Below are 19,878 nucleotides of genomic sequence, written 5' to 3'. Positions count from 1 at the left end.
GTAGATCATAAACAAAGTTAAATTATATCCATTTTAATCCCAATCTGTAACAATCAAATTTGGAAAAGCTAAAGGTGTGAATACTTTCTGAAGGTACTGTAACTGGAAAGTCAACCAAAGCTGATCCCACCCCAACGTTGTATTTTCTTGTTCTCAGGCCCAAATCAATAGGCTACAATTTAATGAAATTTGAACCATTACACGGGGCTACATATTGGTGAGTTAGGTTGTTGAGCGCTAAACTGGAAAATTCCAACAAAGGAAAAATGATTGATCTGTAGGTCTAGCCTATGTTCTGGGACTCCAAGTGGACATCTAAGCTTGATAGTAGGCTCACCTGTCCCATGGGTGGCCCTCCCATTGGTGGCATCATGCCAGGTGGCATCATACCAGGTGGCATGGGAGTCATGTTGGGAGGCCTCTGTCCCATGGGTGGCATTCCCATTGGTGGATAATGAGGCGGCATTCCTGGTGGTCCCATCTAGACAGGAGAAAATTGAGAAACAAAGCTGTGAGATTCAACAGACTCAATGTAACTTCATTTTGAGATGCCATTGGGAACACAGTGAAGATTTTCCAACACCAACTTACAAAAGGTGGTGGCATCCCTGAGGGTGGGACCCCAGCAAAAGAAGGTGCTTGGCTCTGGCCATTATTATCATCTGAAGACTGGACATGAACAAGAGGCCCAATACAGTTACTACTATAGCTTTTATTTTAAGGCTCATATCTGTCCTTTACTGCTATGCAAATCAAATCAAAATCCAATCAAATTGTATTTGTCACATACACATGGTTAGCAGATGTTACTGCGAGTGTAGCGAAATGCTTGTGCTTCTAGTTCCGACAATGCAGTGATAACCAACAAGTAATCTAACTAACAATTCCAAAACTACTGTCTTATACACAGTGTAAGGGGATAAAGAATATGTACATAAGGATATATGAATGAGTGATGGTACAGGGCAGCATACAGTAGATGGTATCGAGTACAGTATATACATATGAGATGAGTATGTAGACAAAGTAAACATTTAACCGAGGCGTACTGATTGATGTAGGGTACATAAAGACATTCTGATACAAGTACTGATATTGTACATTATATAAATAACTAGCTACATAACATCTTGCTACATTTGCCAAAAAAAAAAAAAAAAGTTGAATATGTCAGTGATCTCTGTTCTTGCTATTCTATCATGTGTCGTGATCTGGGAAAGGAGCGTGCCTACTTATTACATATTGGGCTAGGTAAGGAGCTGGCCCTGGACAGAACCAGGTTCGCATACTACGAACTAGTTAGCCTACTAGGCAACTACACAGACGCAGTTCTGTCCACGACTAGGTGTAGCTACCTAGAAGCTGAAGCGTCTGCTTGCCATTCTTTCACTGTCGATAGTAGGTACATTCAGTCATTCCTAACTAGATAGTTAGCTAAATGGCTACTTATCCATCAGCATACACAATGCGTACTTGCATCTTGTAGCTAACTTAGCTAGTTTTGCTGGCTGTAAGCTTGTTAACTGGCAAAGCATATGGCTGTTGCTGCTACTATTACTACACGTGATTTGTTCACACCACATACGTCTAAATCCTGCACATACAACATTATTAGGTCGCTAGCCACTTGCCTCGTTTAACTTTAACTTGCTAGCTTATGAAATAGGTGTCCTTACAACAGCACGCTAACTTTAGCGGAATAGATGCTAGTTAGCTAACTGTTGGTTTAGCTAGCTACTAGCTAAGTTACCCAGCTGGCCGGCTAACAACATTGCAGTCAGAAACACACCAAAATAATTAAATACAGATAGCTATGTGGGTTATACCCATTCATAAAACAATTGTTTATGATAAACGCTTCATACAGTAGGCGATATAAATGAGTAGTAATACAACATTTGGCAATATTATCAATACACTTTACTCACCATGTTGACTTCACGATGCGCATCCAGCAGCCACGCTACAATAACGTGCAATCTAATTGGTTAGTTTGCTTCTGAATGAAAGGGCAAAGGTGAACCAACGTTTCTGAAGACTGTCTGCCCACAAATTGCGCAAAAAGCTCTAACGCAATTTCGTGGCTAGAAAATACATTTTTCTTAACTAAAAATACCTTACAAATCATCCATGGTTGAGCTCATAGCCGCATGTCTAAATATCATGCCTTTTAAACCATGATGACCTCTTTATAAAAATAAAATAAATACATACACGCCCTTCATAAAATCATTACAATTGTGTTTCCTCAATTATGTGGACAAAACAAACAGTATCCTAAATGGAATTTATATTTATTTTATTTAACCGTTTTTAACTATGCAAGTCAGTGAAAAACAAATTCTTATTTACAATGATGGCCTACCAAAAGGGTGGATAAAGAAATAAAACTTTTTTGTTGTTGTAAAATATATATATATATATATATATATATATATACAAAACACACATCGTGACAAGAGAGACAACAGAACACTACATAAAGAGAGACCTACGATAACAACATAGCAAGACAGCAACACATGACAACACAGACTGGTAGCAACACAACATGGCAGCAGCACAACACGGTAGCAGCACAACATGGTAGCAGCACCAAACATTATTGGGCACAGACAACAGCACAAAGGGCAAGAAGGTAGAGGCAACTGTTAGTAAGAGTGTCCATGATTGAGTCTTTGAATGAAGAGATTGAGATAAAACTGTCCAGTTTGGGTGTTTCTTGCAGCTCGTTCCAGTCGCTAGCTGCAGCAAACTGAAAAGATGAGCTACCCAGGGATGTGTGTGCTTTGGGGACCTTTAACAGAACGTGACTGGCAGAACGGGTGTTGTGTGTGGAGGATGAGAGCTGCAGTAGATATCTCAGATAGGGGGAAGTGAGGCCTAAGAGGGGTTTTATAAATAAGGCTAAACCAGTGGGTGTTGCGATGGGTATACAGAGATGACCAGTTTACAGAGGAGTATAGAGTGCAGTGATGTGTCCAATAAGGAGCATTGGTGGCAATCTGATGGCCGAGTGGTAAAGAACATCAAGCCACTCGAGAGCACACTTACTCACCAATCTATAAAATACGTCTCCGTAATCTAGCATGGGTAGGATGGTAATCTGAATCAGGGTTAGTTTGGCAGCTGGGGTGAAAGAGGAGCGATTACGATAGAGGAAACCACGTCTAGATTTAACTTTAGCCTGCAGCTTTGATATGTGCTGAGAGAAGGACAGTGTTCCTGTCTAGCCATACTCCCAAGTACATGTATGAGGTGACTACCTCAAGCTCTACACCCTCAGAGGTAGTAATCACACCTGTGGGGAGAAGGGCATTCTTCTTATCAAACCACATGGCCTTTGTTTTGGAGGTGTTCCAAACAAGGTTAAGGGCAGAAAAATCTTGTTTAACACTAAGAGAGCTTTATTGTAGAACGTTTAACACAGAATCCGGGGAGGGGCCAGCGAAGTATAAGACTGTATCATCTGCATATAAATGGATGAGAGCTTCTTACTGCCTGAGCTATGTTGTTGATGTAAATTGAGAAGAGCGTGGGGCCTAGGATCAATCCTTGGAGTACTCCCTTGGTGACAGGCAGTGGCTGAGACAGCAGATTGTTTCGGCGCCGACAGAGATGGCCACCTCGCTTCACGTTCCTAGGAAACTATGCAGTATTTTTTTTTTTACATGTTATTTCTTAGATTGGTACCCCAGGTAATCTTAGGTTTCATTACATACAGTCGGGAGGAACTACTGAATTTAAGAGCAACGTCAACTCACCATCATTACGACCAGGAATATGACTTTCTGAAGCGGATCCTGTGTTCTGCCTTCCAACCAGGACAGCGGATCCTGTGTTCTGCCTTCCACCCAAAACAACGACAACAACGGTCTTCTGGTCAGGCTCTGGAGACGGGCACATCGCGCACCACTCCCTAGCGTACTACTCGCCAATGTCCAGTCTCTTGACAACAAAGTTCATGAAATCCGAGCAAGGGTAGCATTCCAGAGAGACATCAGAGACTGTAACGTTCTTTGCCTCACGGAAACATGGCTCACTCGAGAGACTCTATCGGAGTCAGTGCAGACAGCTAGTTTCTTCACGCATCGCGCCAACAGAAACAACCATCTTTCTGGTAAGAAGAGGGGCGGGGGGGTATGCCTTATGATTAACGAGACGTGGTGTGATCATAACAACATACAGGAACTCAAGTCCTTCTGTTCACCTGACTTAGAATTCCTCACAATCAAATGTCGACCGCATTATCTACCAAGGGAATTCTCTTCGATTATAATCACAGCCGTATATAGTCCCCCCCAAGTAGACACATCATTGGCCCTGACTAACTAACTTTATTTGACTCTATGCAAACTGGAAACCACATATCCTGAGGCTGCATTTATTGTAGCTGGGGAGTTTAACAAGGCTAATCTGAAAACAAGACTCCCTAAATTGTATCAGCATATCGATTGCGCAACCAGGGCTGGTAAAACCCTGGACCCTTGTTATTCTAACTTCCGCGACACATATAAGGCCCTCCCCGTCCTCCTTTCGGAAAAGCTGACCACGACTCCATTTTGTTGCTCCCAGCCTACAGACAGATACTAAAACAAGAAGCTCCCGCGCTCAAATCTGTTCAACGCTGGTCCGACCAATCTGATTCCACGCTTCAAGACTGCTTCAATCATGTGGATTGGGATATGTTCCGCATTACATCCAACAACAACATTGACGAACATAGCAACGATTAAAACATTCCCAAACCAGAAACCGTGGATTGATGGCAGCATTCGTGTGAAACTGAAAGCGCGAACCACTGCCTTTTAACCAGGGCAAGGTGACCGGAAACATGACCGAATACAAACAGTGTAGCTATTCCGTCCGTAAAGCAATCAAACAAGCTAAGTGTCAGTATAGAGACCAAGTAGAGTCGCAATTCAACGGCTCAGACACAAGAGGTATGTGGCAGGGTCTACAGTCAATCACGGATTACAAAAAGAAAACCAGCCCCATCGCGGACCAGGATGTCTTGCTCCCAGACAGACTAAATAACTTTTTTGCCAGCTTTGAGGACAATACAGTGCCACTGACACGGCCCGCAACCAAAACCTGCGGAACCTCCTTCACTGCAGACGATGCGAGTAAAACATTTAAACGTGTTAACCCTCGCAAGGCTGCAGGCCCAGACGGCATCCCCAGCCGTGTCCTCAGAGCATGCACAGACCAGCTGGCTGGTGTGTTTACAGACATATTCAATCAATCCTTATCCCAGTCTGCTGTTCCCACATGCTTCAAGAGGGCCACCATTGTCCCTGTTCCCAAGAATGCTAAGGTAACTGAGCTAAGGGGCGGTAGTCGTTTAGCTCAGTTACCTTAGCATTCTTGGGAACACTTCTGTCATCATGAAGTGCTTTGACCCCGCCCTGTGCAACTGGGTACTGGACTTCCTGACGGGCCGCCCCCAGGTGGTGAGGGTAGGTAACAACATCTCCACCCCGCTGATCCTCAACACTGGGGTCCCACAAGGGTGCATTCTGAGCCCTCTCCTGTACTCCCTGTTCACCAACGACTGCGTGGCCATGCACGCCTCCAACTCAATCATCAAGTTTGCAGATGACACTACAGTGGTAGGCTTGATTACCAACAACGACGAGACGGGCTACAGGGAGGACGTGAGGGCCCTCGGAGTGTGGTGTCAGGAAAATAACCTCACATTCAACGTCAACAAAACAAAGGAGATGATTGTGGACTTCAGGAAACAGCAGAGGGAGCACCCCCCTATTCACATCGACGGGACAGTAGTGGAGAGGGTATTAAGTTATGTTCCTCGGCGTACACATCACGGACAAACTGAATTGGTCCACCCACACAGACAGCGTTGTGAAGAAGGCACAGAAGCGCCTCTTCAACCTCAGGAGGCTGAAGAAATTCAGCTTGTCACCAAAAGCACTCACAAACTTCTACATATGCACAATTGAGAGCATCCTATCGGGCTGTACAGCAACTGCTCTGCCCACAACCGTAAGGCTCTCCAGAGGGTGGTGAGGTCTACACAAAGCATCACCGGGGGCAAACTACCTGCCCTTCAGGACACCTACACCACCCGATGTCACAGGAAGGCCATAAAGATCATCAAGGACAACAACTTCCCGAGCCACTGCCTGTTCACCCCGCTATCATCCAGAAGGCGAGGTCTGTACAGGTGCATCAAAGCAGGGACCGAGAGACTGAAAAACAGCTTCTATCTCAAGGCCATCAGACTGTTAAACAGCCACCACTAACATTGAGTGGCTGCTGCCAACACAACTCCAGCCACTTTAATAATGGAAATTGCTGGAAATTGATGTAAAAAATGCTACTTAATATAATATTTTCATACCCTACATTACTCATCTCATATGTACAGTATATGTATATACTATGTACTCTATATCATTTAAAATATATATATATATATATATATATATATATATATATATATATATATATATATATATATCACCTTTATTTAACCAGGTAGGCTAGTTGAGAACAAGTTCTCATTTACAAGATAAAGCATAGCAGTGTGAACAGACAACAACAGAGTCACACATGGAGTAAACAATAAACAAGTCAATAACACAGTAGAAAAAAAGAGTCTATATACATTGTGTGCAAAAGGCATGAGGAGGTAGGCAAATAATTACAATTTAGCAGATTAACACTGGAGTGATAAATGATCAGATGAATATGTGCAAGTAGAGATACTGGTGTGCAAAAGAGCAGAAAAGTAAATAAATTAAAAAGTATGGGGATGAGGTAGGTAAATTGGGTGGGCTATTTACAGATGGACTATGTACAGCTGCAGCGATCGGTTAGCTGCTCAAATAGCAGATGTTTAAAGTTGGTGAGGGAAATAAAAGTCTCCAACTTCAGCGATTTTTGCAATTCGTTCCAGTCACAGGCAGCAGAGAACTAGCCACTTTAAACTATGCCACTTTGTTTACATACCCTACATTACTCATCTCATACGTATATACTGTACTCGATACCATCTTCTGCATCTTGCCTATGCCGTTCTGTACCATGACTCATTCATATATCTTTATGTACATATTCTTTATCCCTTTACACTTGTGTGTATAAGGTAATAGTTTTGGAATTGTTAGGTTAGATTACTCGTTGGTTATTACTGCATTTTCGGAACTAGAAGCACAAGCATTTCGCTACACTCGCATTAACATCTGCTAACCATGTGTATGTGACAAATAACATTTGATTTGATTCAGATTTTCTGACTTCATACACTGCACTATTTGAGAGAGGTAGTTAGCAAACCAGGCCAAAGACACCAAAACTCCTTAGCCGGCCCACAAGAATGGAATGATGCACCATATCAAAAGCTTTGGCCAAGTCAATAGAAATAGCAGCATAACATGAGAATCAAGGGCAATGGTGACATCATTGAGGACCTTTTAAGGTTGCAGTGACACATCCATAACCTGAGCGGAAACCAGACTGTATACCAGAGAGAATAGTATAGACATCAAGAAAGCCAGTTTTTCCAACACTTCTGTTAAACAAAGCAAAATAGTAATAGGCCTATAACAGTTAGGATCAGCTTGATCTCCCCCTTTAAATAAAGAGTTGAACCGTGGCTGCCTTCCAAGCAATGGGAACCTCCCCAGAGAGAAGAGACAGGTTAAAAAGGTCAGAGATAGGTTTGGTGATCATAGGGGCAGCAACCTTAAAGAAGAAAGTGTCTAAACCATCTGACACAGGTGTTTTTTTTAGGTTAAGTTTAAGGAGCTCCTTTAGCACCTCGGACTCATTGACCGCCTGCAGGGAGAAACTTTGTAGTGGGGCAGGAGAAAAAGAGGGAGAAGCATCGGGGATAGTCACATTAGAAGGGGTGGGAGATGAGGAAATGTTGGACGGGCAAGGAGGCATGGCTGAGTCAAATAGGAATCCTGACTTAATGAAGTGCTGACTTAAAGAGCTCAGCCATGTGCTCCTTGTCAGTAACAACCACATCACCAACATTAAGGGACATGGGCAGCTGTGAGGAGGGTTTATTCTTCAGGTCTTTAACCATTTTCCATAACTTCTTGGGGTTAGACCCACAGAGAGAGAACAGCTCCTTAAAGTAACTAACTTTGGCCTTCTGCATAGCCTGAGTGCACTTCCTTCGCATTTGCCTGAATGAGAGCCAGTCAGTAATTCTTGAGGTGGAGTAACACTGCAAGATCACGGTCGAACCAGGGGCTGAACCTGTTTTTAATTCTCATTTTCTTTATGGGGGCTTGTTTGTTAACAATACCACTGAAAATATCAAAAAAGGAAGGTCCAAGCGTCTTCGACAGAGGGGATCAATCTGATTCTATATAATTTTACAGAGGCCAATTCATGAAGGAAGGCTTGCTCATTCAAGTTTTTTAGCAAGCGTTTTCTGGGTGTTTTGGATTGGTAATAATCTGAGAAAGATTTAGGGAGTCCCATTGCTTTAGGATTTGACCAGGTGGTTTAAATATGTCCCAGTTAAGGTCACCTAGCAGGACAAATTCAGACTTAGTGTAATGGGCCAGGAGAGATCTTAGGGCAGGTAGGGTACAGGCCGGTGCTGACTAAGGACGATAACACCCAGGAAGGAGGGGAACAGCCTATTCTGCAATATCTTCCTATTCCTCCATTTATGACACCAGCAAGGTTTCAATCCAATTGGCTACAGATTTGTGACTATTCTAAAGTCTGCAAAAAGAAAATATGTACATTTGTACAACGGGTGGGTCTAATCCTGAATGCTGATTGGTTAAAAGTGCATTCCAGCCGGTGTCTATTCCACAAATTACCACCAGCTAAATCTGAGGTTAAAATGCCTATTTACTCTGTTCCATCTGACTGTGCAATCCACAGTCTCATCAGCCCATTAAGGGAAGTTATAAACTTGATCTCCAACAGTGTCTGTCTGAACGTGTAGGGGTCAGGACGAGAGAGAGAGAGAGGCAGACTGCGTTTCTCAGCCAGTCGAAATCATGAATCCGCTGGCTTCATTGTAATGGATATATACAAAGTGCCTCATTAGCTCATTGTTATGGATGTATCCAAATAAATGTCACTAGAAAACAGCTACTGCTGTTATTCTGTCTGCACTGTTTGACATGACTGTAAGTTAGTTGTAGTTGGCCAGCTAGTAAGCAAGGGATAAGAACGTTGTCAGCCAGTGTGGCAATGGATCATTTAGAACGAACGACTGGGTCGCGTCCATAGACAAAAAGACTGAACGACTGGCAAACGATCAGCCGGCTTGGGTAGCAACCCTAGATTTGCTTTGGGACTATATCTTGTGGAAGGATGAAATAGTATGAATAAATTCATCAAAATAATGTTTTTAATTAAAATATGTTAATCATTATTTGAATGTGTTGGTAACCCGTTGTATTTCAAAATTCCAAAAGCACTCGCACATCTGAGCTATCATTTATTTTGAAGTCGCATGGCAACAGTTGAATAAAATGAGAAAAAAGAAAAAACTCGCACACTGCTCTTGATAGTAACACTGCTCTTTAACCAGCTGTATAAACAACACCGGTGACAATATATCCTCCAAACACTTGCTTCTCGGGCATTATCACTTAATTACCCACCAGTAACTAGGTTTCCATCCAACCTTTTTATATGAGTAAAGTACCTCAGATAAAAAATGTGATGACAGGCGTGATGGAAACAGCTAATTTGTCGGTAAACTTTCCAAATGTCGACAAAACTAAATATGCCAGACAAACGTGGGATCTTTTTGTGTTGGTAAATGATGCGAGAAATATCAGTGGGAACGCATTCAAGAGCAAATATTGATATAGTAACCAACCGTTATATCAAAGTAAACTTGGAGTTACACTATGATATGGTGTGTGTGTCACGCCTTGGTCTTAGTATTTTGTGTTTTCTTTAATTATTTGTTCAGGCCAGGGTGTGACATGGGTTTATTGTATTTTCGTATTGGGGTTTGTAGTATTTGGGATTGCGGCTGAGTAGGGGTGTTGTATAGGCTTGGCTGCCTGAGGCGGTTCTCAATCAGAGTCAGGTGATTCTCGTTGTCTTTGATTGGGAACCGTATTTAGGTAGCCTGGGTTTCGCTTTGTGTTTCGTGGGTGATTGTTCCTGTCTCTGTGTAGTTTCACCAGATAGGCTGTAATTAGGTTTCACGTTCCGTTTGTTGTTTTGTATTTTGTATAGTTATTTCATGTATCGCTTTTTTTCCATAACGAAGAACGCCGTTACAGAATCACCCACCACACTCGGACCGAGCAGCGTGTTAACAGGCAGCAGCGAAGGGAGGACGTTATGGACAGCAGAGGCATGGAGTATACGACGTGGGAAGAAATAAACAGGTGGGCGGCCGACCCAGAGAGAATGCCGGAGCCCGCCTGGGATTCGCTGGAGCAGTGCGAAGAGGGCTATAGGCGAATGGAGTCGAAAAGAAAGACACGGCGGCGCAGAGCGAAACCCGAAAGTCACCCCCAAATATTTATTGGGGGAGGGCTCAGGGAGAGAGTAGCAGAGTCAGGAGTCAGACCTGAGCCTACTCTCCCTGTTAATTGTGAGGAGCAGCGATATAAGGACTTCTGGTCTTGGGAGGAGATATTAGACGGAAGAGGATCCTGGGCTCAGCCTGGAGAATATTGCCGTCCCAAGGAAGAACTAGAGGCGGCTAAAGCGGGGAGGCGCTGGTATGAGGAGGCAGCACGGCGACGCGGATGGAAGCCCGAAAAGCAGCCCCAAAAAAATATTGGGGGGGCTTAAAGGGAGTATGGCTATGCCAGGTAGGAGACCTGCGCAAACTCCCTGTGCTTACCGGTGGGCTAGAGAGACCGGGCAGACACTGTGTTATGCTATGGAGCGCACAGTGTTTCTAGTGCGGGTGCATAGCCCGGTGCGGTTCATACCAGCCCTTCGTATTGGCCGGGCTAGAGTGGGCATCGAGCCAGGTAAGCTTGGGCAGGCTCGGTGCTCAAGAGCTCCAGTGCGCCTGCACGGTCCGGTCTATCCAGAGCCACCTCCACACACCAGTCCTCCGGTAGCAGCTCCCCGCACCAGGCTTCCTGTGCGTGTCCTCGCTCCAGTATCACCAGTGCCAGCACCACGCATCAGGCCTACAGTGCGCCTCGCCTCTCCTGTGCTGTCGGAGTCTCCAGTCTCTCCAGCGCTGTCGGAGCCTTTCTCCTCTCCTGCGCTACCGTAGTCTCCTGTCTGTTCAGCGCTATCAGAGCCTTCCTTCCCTCCTGCGCTGTCGGAGTCTCCCGCCTGTTCAGCGCTATCAGAGCCTTCCTCCTCTACAGCGCTGCCGGAGCCTCCTGCCTGTTCGGAGCAGCCTGAGCTGCCAGTCTGCAGGGAGCTGTCAGTCTGCAAAGAGCTGCCAGTCTGCAAGGAGCTGTCAGTCTGCAAGGAGCTGTCAGTCTGCAAGGAGCTGCCAGCCTGCATAGAGCAGCTAGATCCGCCAGTCAGCCATGATCTTCTAGATCTGCCAGTCAACCAGATTCTTCCAGATCTGCCAGTCTACCAGTCTCTTCCAGATCTGCCAGTCTGCATAGAGCAGCTAGATCTGCCAGTCAGCCATGATCTTCTAGATCTGCCAGTCAACCAGATTCTGCCAGTCAACCAGAATCTTCCAGATCTGCTAGTCAACCAGAATCTTCCAGATCCGCCAGCCAGCCAGGATCTACCGGAGCCTACTACCTGCCTGAGCTTCATCTCAGTACTGGGCTTCCTCTCAGTACTGGGCTTCCTCTCAGTACTGGGCTTCCTCTCAGTACTGGGCTTTCCCTGCCCCTCAGTTCCGGGCTGCCCCTCAGCTGCCCCTCAGTCGGGCTGCCCCCCCTCAGTCCCGAGCTCCCCTCAGTCCCGAGCTGCCCCTCAGTCCCGAGCTGCCTCAGTCCCGAGCTGCCCCTCAGTCACGAGCTGCTCCTCAGTTCAGTGGGGTTCTGGGTGAGGACTATTAGGCCATGGTCGGCGGAGAGGGTGGATTATCCCAGGACGCGAAGGGGAGGAACTAGGACATTATTGGAGTGGGGTCCACGTCCCGAGCCGGAACCGCCACCATGGACAGACGCCCACCCGGACCCTCCCTATGGTTTTGAGGTGCGTCCGGGAGTCCGCACCTTAGGGGGGTGGGGGGTTCTGTCATGCCTTGGTCTTAGTATTTTGTGTTTTCTTTCATTATTTGTTCAGGCCAGGGTGTGACATGGGTTTATTGTATTTTCGTATTGGGGTTTGTAGTATTTGGGATTGCGGCTGAGTAGGGGTGTTGTATAGGCTTGGCTGCCTGAGGCGGTTCTCAATCAGAGTCAGGTGATTCTCGTTGTCTCTGATTGGGAACCGTATTTAGGTAGCCTGGGTTTCGCTTTGTGTTTCGTGGGTGATTGTTCCTGTCTCTGTGTAGTTTCACCAGATAGGCTGTAATCAGGTTTCACGTTCCGTTTGTTGTTTTGTATTTTGTATAGTTATTTCATGTATCGCTTTTTTCCATCAAAGTCATGAGTAACCACCACGCTGCATTTCGGTCCGACTCTCTTTCGACAAACGAAGAACGCCGTTACAGTGTGATCCTCCCACTAAGACTTGGGAAAGCAAACAGTTTATTAGGCTACAGATTAAATAAATTACGATGAGTTTCACAAGTTGGTGAAAATGCTCCTTTCCAGTAAATATTGAGGGTCTTATTCTGGTGACATGTTGATCGATGCTTGACTGCTGTTTGACAAGCAAAAGTAATCTCGCTCTTCTGTCCATAATAATCTAGTACAGAAGTTCCTAAACCATTTTACTCAGTCCCCCATTCCAGCATTGGGGAACATCCCGCAGACTGAGGGATGGGTGGGCATATCCATGCGCCCCCGCCCCACCCGCCAACCCCCAGGGGGGTGCGCCCCACATTTTGGGAACCACTGATGTAGTAGACTATACCCACATTATATCTACGAGCTGTTGGCTAGAGCGCTCGTTCCAAGGCCAGAGTGGGCACATTCGCTATATAACATAACATTTGCTTGTATCAAAACCATATCGTCAGTAGAGTTGACGGTTCATGGGAATTTCACTGCAAAAGTCATTTTTATGTGCACTACATCATCACATACAGCCTTTCATCCGCAACAAGTGCACACAAAATGTAGTTTTTAGGAAAATGTTTCACGTACCAAATGTTTTGGGGGAAATTTCAAAGTGTTTCCATTGCATTTTCAACTCTACTGGTAGTTTTGTCAAAGTTTTTTGCGTTAAATAGCAAATGGTCTACTCTGGTCTTGGCAGGAGTGCTCTAGCCAACAGATTGCAGTTACAGTGTGGGTAGGCTGTGCGGGTAGGCTAATCTACATGATGAGATTATAATAGATAAGAGTGAGAATATTTGCATCTGTGAAACGGCAGTCAATCATCGATCATTATGTCACCATAATCAGACCCTCAATATTTATTGGAAAGAAGCATCAATCTCATCATTGTGCACTGTTCATCATTGTGAAGTTCATCATAACTTATTTGATCTGTAGCCTAATAAACTGCATGGTTTCACAAGTTGTAGTGGGAGGACCACATAACATATGGGACTCCAAGTTTACTTCGATATGATGGTTACTATATCAATACTTGCGCATAAAGCGTTTCCACCATTAATCGAATAAGAACTGTGTTATAAATTCACGTTATTTTAGATGACACCTAGCTATATAGTTAGCTAACTATAGCTAAACAGATTGTCGTTTTGCTATGTTTTTGGGGGAAGAACATTGTTTGCATCCATGAGCTAGCTAGCTTCTTTTATGACCAGCACTGTACGTGCGCGAGACAACTTTACCAGCATCATAGCATACATTTACATTTACATTTACATTTACATTTAAGTCATTTAGCAGACGCTCTTATCCAGAGCGACTTACAAATTGAAAAAATTGAAAAAAAAATAAAAAATACGTATCGATGAATCGTTGTGACATATGAAATGAGTGATAGTGTAATCCATGTGTAATAACTACGTAAAAAATTAATGAACACATTCCATTATTATGTGACATGCAGTCATACTCAGGTCCTGATTGGTCAACATGCTTATTTGACATGTCATATAGTATTATTGACATGCAAAGACCCAAACGGCGTTCCATAGAAATCCTGGTTGACAACGAAACAGCACAGCAAGTAAGTGAAATAAATAGGTTTTGATTATGTTTTACTGATAATGGGGACATGCGTAAATGCCAACAAAATAACTTTTTGGTCAGTGTGTGTGTAACGGTCTTCTTGAGTTGAAGGAGAGGCGGACAAAAATGCAAACGTGAGAAAACCTAAACAGCCCTATCTGGTGCAAACACAGAGACAGGAACAATCACCCACAAAACCCAACACCAAACAGGCTACCTAAATATGGTTCCCAATCAGAGACAATGACTAACACCTGCCTCTGATTGAGAACCATATCAGGCCAGACATAGAAATAGACAAACAACATTTACATTTTACATTTAAGTCATTTGGCAGACGCTCTTATCCAGAGCGACTTACAAATTGGTGCATTCACCTTATGACATCCAGTAGAACAGTCACTTTACAATAGTGCATCTAAATCTTAAAGGGGGGTGAGAAGGATTACTTATCCTATCCTAGGTATTCCTTAAAGAGGTGGGATTTCAGGTGTCTCCGGAAGGTGATGATTGACTCCGCTGTCCTGGCGTCGTGAGGGAGTTTGTTCCACCATTGGGGTGGAACAAACAAGACATCCAACATACAATACCCACTCAGATCACACCCTGACCAAACAAAACATAGAAACATACTAAGCAAACTATGGTCAGGGTGTGACAGTGTGTGTGTGTGTGTGTGTACGTAACCTTTATTTAAGGCAAGTCAGAAAATAACAAATTCTTATTTACAATGATGGCCTTCCCCAGTCAAACCCGGATGACGCTGGGCCGATTGTGCCCCGCCCTATGGGACTCCCAATCATGGCCGGATGTGATACAGCCTGGATTCGAACAAGAGACTGTAGTGACCCCTCTTGCACTGAGATGCAGTACCTTAGTCCGCTGCGTCCATGTGTGTGTGTTAACTATTTAACTGTAATAGAATGCTTAAAAGGCCACTAATTTTAAATATCGGTCATCGGTATCGTTTTTTTTTTTTGTCAAGGAAAATATTGGATATCGATATAGGCCAAAAATGTCATTTCGGGGGATCACTACGCTCAGGTGTTGTTTTTTTATACGCCTGCTATTTTAAGTTACTCCATCTGTTTCCTTCAAAATGCAAATGGCGGCGCATTTCCCACTAAACACGTTGGTTTGTCAATATTGCTCTTTTACTACCTACTACCTGCACCTACTACCATAGCCCGTGTCAAAGCACGTACATCTTTTGTCTTGCCTATTCCCCATCTGAATCCATGTCTAAATTGTCTCAAGGCTTAAAAATCCTCCTCCCCTTCGTCTACTAGTAGATCTAGTAGATTTAATAGGTGACATCAATAAGGGATCATAGCATTCACCTGGGTTCACCTGGTCAGTCTATGTCATGGAAAGAGCAGTGTTTTGTACACTACGTGTATAATTGAATCAGTGTGAGAGTTATTTAGTAAAGCATTTTATCATTATGTTTTAGATATCGTAACTGGTACCCATGTCAGGAAATAAATTATGACATTGCAGTTGATGTTCAGATAAAGCAGAATTTCTTATAGCCAGTGGTGATGATCTGAAGAACAGGGGGCAAATTTCCTGTAATTGACTCATACATCATACATATATTATCCGAGTGTTAGCACAGAGTTGCTTTCAAAGGAAGCGGGAAATTGGCAAGACAGCCTTCTATTAGACCATCTACTCATTTACGTGTCATTCACATTGGTTCCAATTCCCTTGCACCTTTTCTGTGTCGAGTAGTGTTGAGTCATATTGACATAGAAATGAAATTGTAGAATTTCTCTGAGCAGTTGCGTTATGTGCATGCAGATAGTTTTCAATCAACATTCCTTTGTAATGGATTGTTGCCACTTCATTTTTTAAAAATAACTTAATATGGGATTTTGAGCAGCACACTTTCAACTGGCCATAATTCGCAGATGCAACGTCTGTGTTTATCCCATATCCTGAAATATGTTGACAACACACAGGATCATTTTTCACAAAAAAAAATTCAGTTGGTGGGTTCCAATCGTCTTGAAAGGCTTTTCAAGTAAAGGAATGTCCTCAACATACCCTGCACAAACAGTCCAACAGGATGTCAATGAAAAGGCTGTATGTAACAGATGTCTGGGACTAGGACTAAAATGTGCTTATGTTTGTCTTTTGGTTGCTGTTGGAGTGTAACTAAAGCATGCAAAAGAGTGATCCATTTACTGAGTGACTCTGCAGCACTTGCTATCCATCAGCTTACCCGGCCAGAGGACGGAGGTTGTATTTGGGATGACTCCGGGAACAATGTATGTGTACAAATCAAATACATGATAGGTCAGTGTACAAGATATGGGATAAATCTCTCTTTACTCTGAAAAAAAGGACTAATTTGGGAAGGTCGGGGACCCCGGGCACGTGCCCTGCATGCCCGTTCGTTCAGTTATCTGGCCCTAGTTGTCACACCCCCATAGGGACTTTTAGAGTGCCTTTAAAGTGCAAGTGCATTGTTGCAACAGGATGCCTCTTTGGAGCACATCAATCTGATGTAGGCTTTTCAGGATGGTTTTGCATAACAAAATAATCAGGGTACAGTGTCACCGTTTTGCATCCCTTTTTGGAACATATTTCTGCTTCAATAATAAACTGGTAATACACTTCTATATTAAATAAAGTCACATTTTCCACGTTTCAAAAGGACCATGGACATGCAACACTTTGGACAATGTATTCATAAAAGACTCCCTTATCCATGAGTGAATTCCAGCACAATTCACGAGCACCTCACAGATGTATATATGTCAGCTGGACGAAGGCTGTCCCTGGCCTTTTTGACACTTTGAGTCCTCCGTGCCCCATCTTTACTGTCGATTTTTCCCCCCCACAGAAGTCAGTATGACCAAATAACATGGGAAATACTTGTCAAGAATCGCTCTCTGTTTGAAAAAGTATGCCTGATTTCATGGCAGGGCTTCTAAATCCCTTGTTCACTCTACAAGTGGGAGGAATTACCTCATCATAGCCTCGTTACTGCCGTGGATGATGTTGCTTCAAAATGGGTGTGTCCGTCTAAAAGCCTATTTGTCCTGTGGGGAGGTATTGACCTGTGCCAGATGCGAATCCATCGACCCACCAAAAGCATGGCCTCTATGTTGATAACGCGAATGTCCGTCTCCACGCTTGCATGCATGCTTTACATGTGGGGAAACTGCTAAACTGTTCAACTGGGGGAAAAGGTTAGATATTTACTCTGTGAAATGACACATCAGGTTTTTACCTATACTATTGTGAACATTTCTTCAACGAGCTTTGTACATGCATGGGAAACCTTTGACACATATCCAGATAAGCTATTTTGAGTTTCCTAAAAAAAAAAATTGGCTTGCAATTCAGAGCTCACATAAAGAGTCTGATTACTGAAGAATAACAACCACTTTTCGTATCTCTTCTGAAAGTGTGCCTGATTTCATGAATATCAATCATGGAAAGTGCATTACTCTCCCCGCACACATTCGCAGCTTATTCATCTAGACTTAACTATTGCATTTTGGTAAAATGACACAATCAAGCCTTTCCATGTAAATGTGGCTGTTACATATGAATAGAGGATCTAAAAAAAGATTGTACCAAAGACATCTCCCAAAAAGCAGGTTACATGTGAAATAAGTCCTTGTTAACCACCACGTCTTTCTTTTGATTTAGAAGACTCGCTCATACTGGATTCTCTGCTGCTGTTGACAGATCAGTACGTATTGATAACCCTCTCTGTCAAAAGGAATTACTGCTAGTAGTAGCAATGAATTTAATTTGTAAAGCGCTTTTCATTATACAGAACAATCTAAAATTGCATGAAATAAAAACCAAATAGAAAAAAAATAGACAACTAGACATGGCAACCGACTCAAAGAACGCAGCTGACACTACAAGGGACAAAGACACCAAGGAGCACAGCTATCAACAGAAAGACCGTTTTAAAAGGAGCCCAGAGTCTTCAGGTGTGCTGGTAGGGCCTTCCAGAGGCTGGGGTCGGTCAAGCTTAAAGGCCCCAGGAGCGGAGCTTGGTGCTGGAGGTGTGGAGGAGCAGGCTATTGCTTGACCTGAGGGTGCAGGTGGGGGTTATAGAGGGAGAGCAGTTTTTTGAGATAAAGAGGGGCATTGCCATGACTACACTGGAAAGCCAGCAGGAGGGTTTAAAACCAGAATACGGAATTACTATCACATTGTCCCTATCATCTGAATATTAAAGGGATGTTCTTACACTTGAGCTCCCTCTTATCCAACTGCACTCAGTTAAACCTGGTTGTATCGTCATCATGTCCCGATTGCCATCTCATTTCATGTATGTGACCGACAGGATCATCACTGTATGTGCATACTCCTTGGGCTCTTCCAAAAGAGGAGCAGTATGTGAGGAGAATGGATGTGTCGTAGCCACTGTCACAGTCAACGTGACCGACAACTTCTTTGGACACGTTATCAGCCAGCAGATTGAGATGTGTCACATGCTGTCAGGGCTGAGGGACACTATAAAAACGGGGCAACATCTAACTCAGATCTGTGCCTCCAGGGACAACTACAAAATGGCTGCTATCTACAGGTCTGTCTGTCAGACGCCATGCATAATTGATTTAAGATTGTGTGCTCTTCAGTGATGTGAGATAATTAAAGTTGGTAAAGACTCAATCAATTAAGAACGTAATTTATTTAGTTATGCAACTTTAAATCGGGTTGTTCCATTTGATTTCAATCACTTTTTGACCCCTTTTTATTTGAATGAAGCTTTCCGTACATATAGTACTTGCCCATGGTAGAAGTGGTCAGAAAGTGGAATTTTGGACCTGAATGCCAAAACATTCAGGAAATAGAGGTGCACATGACCCGCACATGATTCTTTCCCCCCCTAATAGCAGTGACTTTGCTGATAGCTACTTTATTTAGGAAAAATGTACTTATTATTACTGAGATAATGTATGTGGTTGTCCCATTTAGCTATGTTAAAGTGAACGCAATAGCTGAGCGTCTGATGTCAACATCAGAAGCCTCCTCCCTAAGTTTGTTTTACTCACTGCTTTAGCACACTCTGCCAACCCTGATGTCCTTGCCGTGTCTGAATCCTGGCTTAGGAAGGCCACCAACAATTCTGAGATTTCCATATCCAACTACAACATTTTCCGTCAAGATAAAACTGCCAAAGGGGGAGGAGATGCAATCTACTGCAGAGAGAGCCTGCAAAGTTCTGTCATACTTTCCAGGTCTATACCCAAACAGTTTGAACTTCTAATTTTACAAATGAACCTCATCCAGAAATAAGTCTCTCACTGCTGCCGCCTGCTATAGAACCATCTCCGCTCCCAGCTGTGCCCTGGACACCATTTGTGAATTGATCGCCCCCCATCTAGCTTCAAAGTTTGTTATTTTAGGTGACCTAAACTGGGATATGCTTAACGCCCCGGCAGTCCTACAATCTAAGCTAGATGTCCTCAATTGCACACAAATCATCAAGGAACCCACCAGGTACAACCCTAAATCCGGAAACATGGGCACCCTCATAGACATTATCTTGACCAACTTGCCCTCCAAATACACCTCCGCTGTCTTCAATCAGGATCAAAGGATCACTGCCTCATTGCCTGTATCCGCTATGGGTCCACGGTCAAACGACCATCCCTCATCACTGTCAAACGCTCCCTAAAACACTTCTGCGAGCAGGCCTTTCTAATCGACCTGGCCAGGGTATCCTGGAAGGATATTGACCTCA

General features: G+C 43.8%; 1 protein-coding gene across 4 annotated transcripts in view; it reads right to left on the bottom strand.

Annotated features, from left to right (window-relative positions):
• Positions 1-19,878, bottom strand: part of LOC118367134 (pre-mRNA-processing factor 40 homolog A-like) — a 102,163-nt gene that overhangs the window by 35,867 nt on the left and 46,418 nt on the right. For 2 of the 4 annotated variants that reach the window (XM_052493874.1, XM_035750212.2), the window contains one exon: positions 338-481. In XM_052493874.1, coding sequence (XP_052349834.1) covers positions 338-481 — 144 coding nt within the window. Of the gene's footprint in view, positions 1-337; positions 482-591; positions 670-1,928; positions 2,085-19,878 lie in introns of those variants that run through there. The other 2 variants (XM_052493871.1, XM_052493873.1) reach the window with 2 other exon arrangements.

The sequence above is a fragment of the Oncorhynchus keta genome, chromosome 34, assembly GCF_023373465.1.
Source record: "Oncorhynchus keta strain PuntledgeMale-10-30-2019 chromosome 34, Oket_V2, whole genome shotgun sequence".
NCBI classification, from domain to species: domain Eukaryota; kingdom Metazoa; phylum Chordata; class Actinopteri; order Salmoniformes; family Salmonidae; genus Oncorhynchus; species Oncorhynchus keta.
The sequence above is the reverse complement of the archived record's forward strand: the minus strand, read 5'-3'. Positions and strand labels throughout refer to the sequence as shown.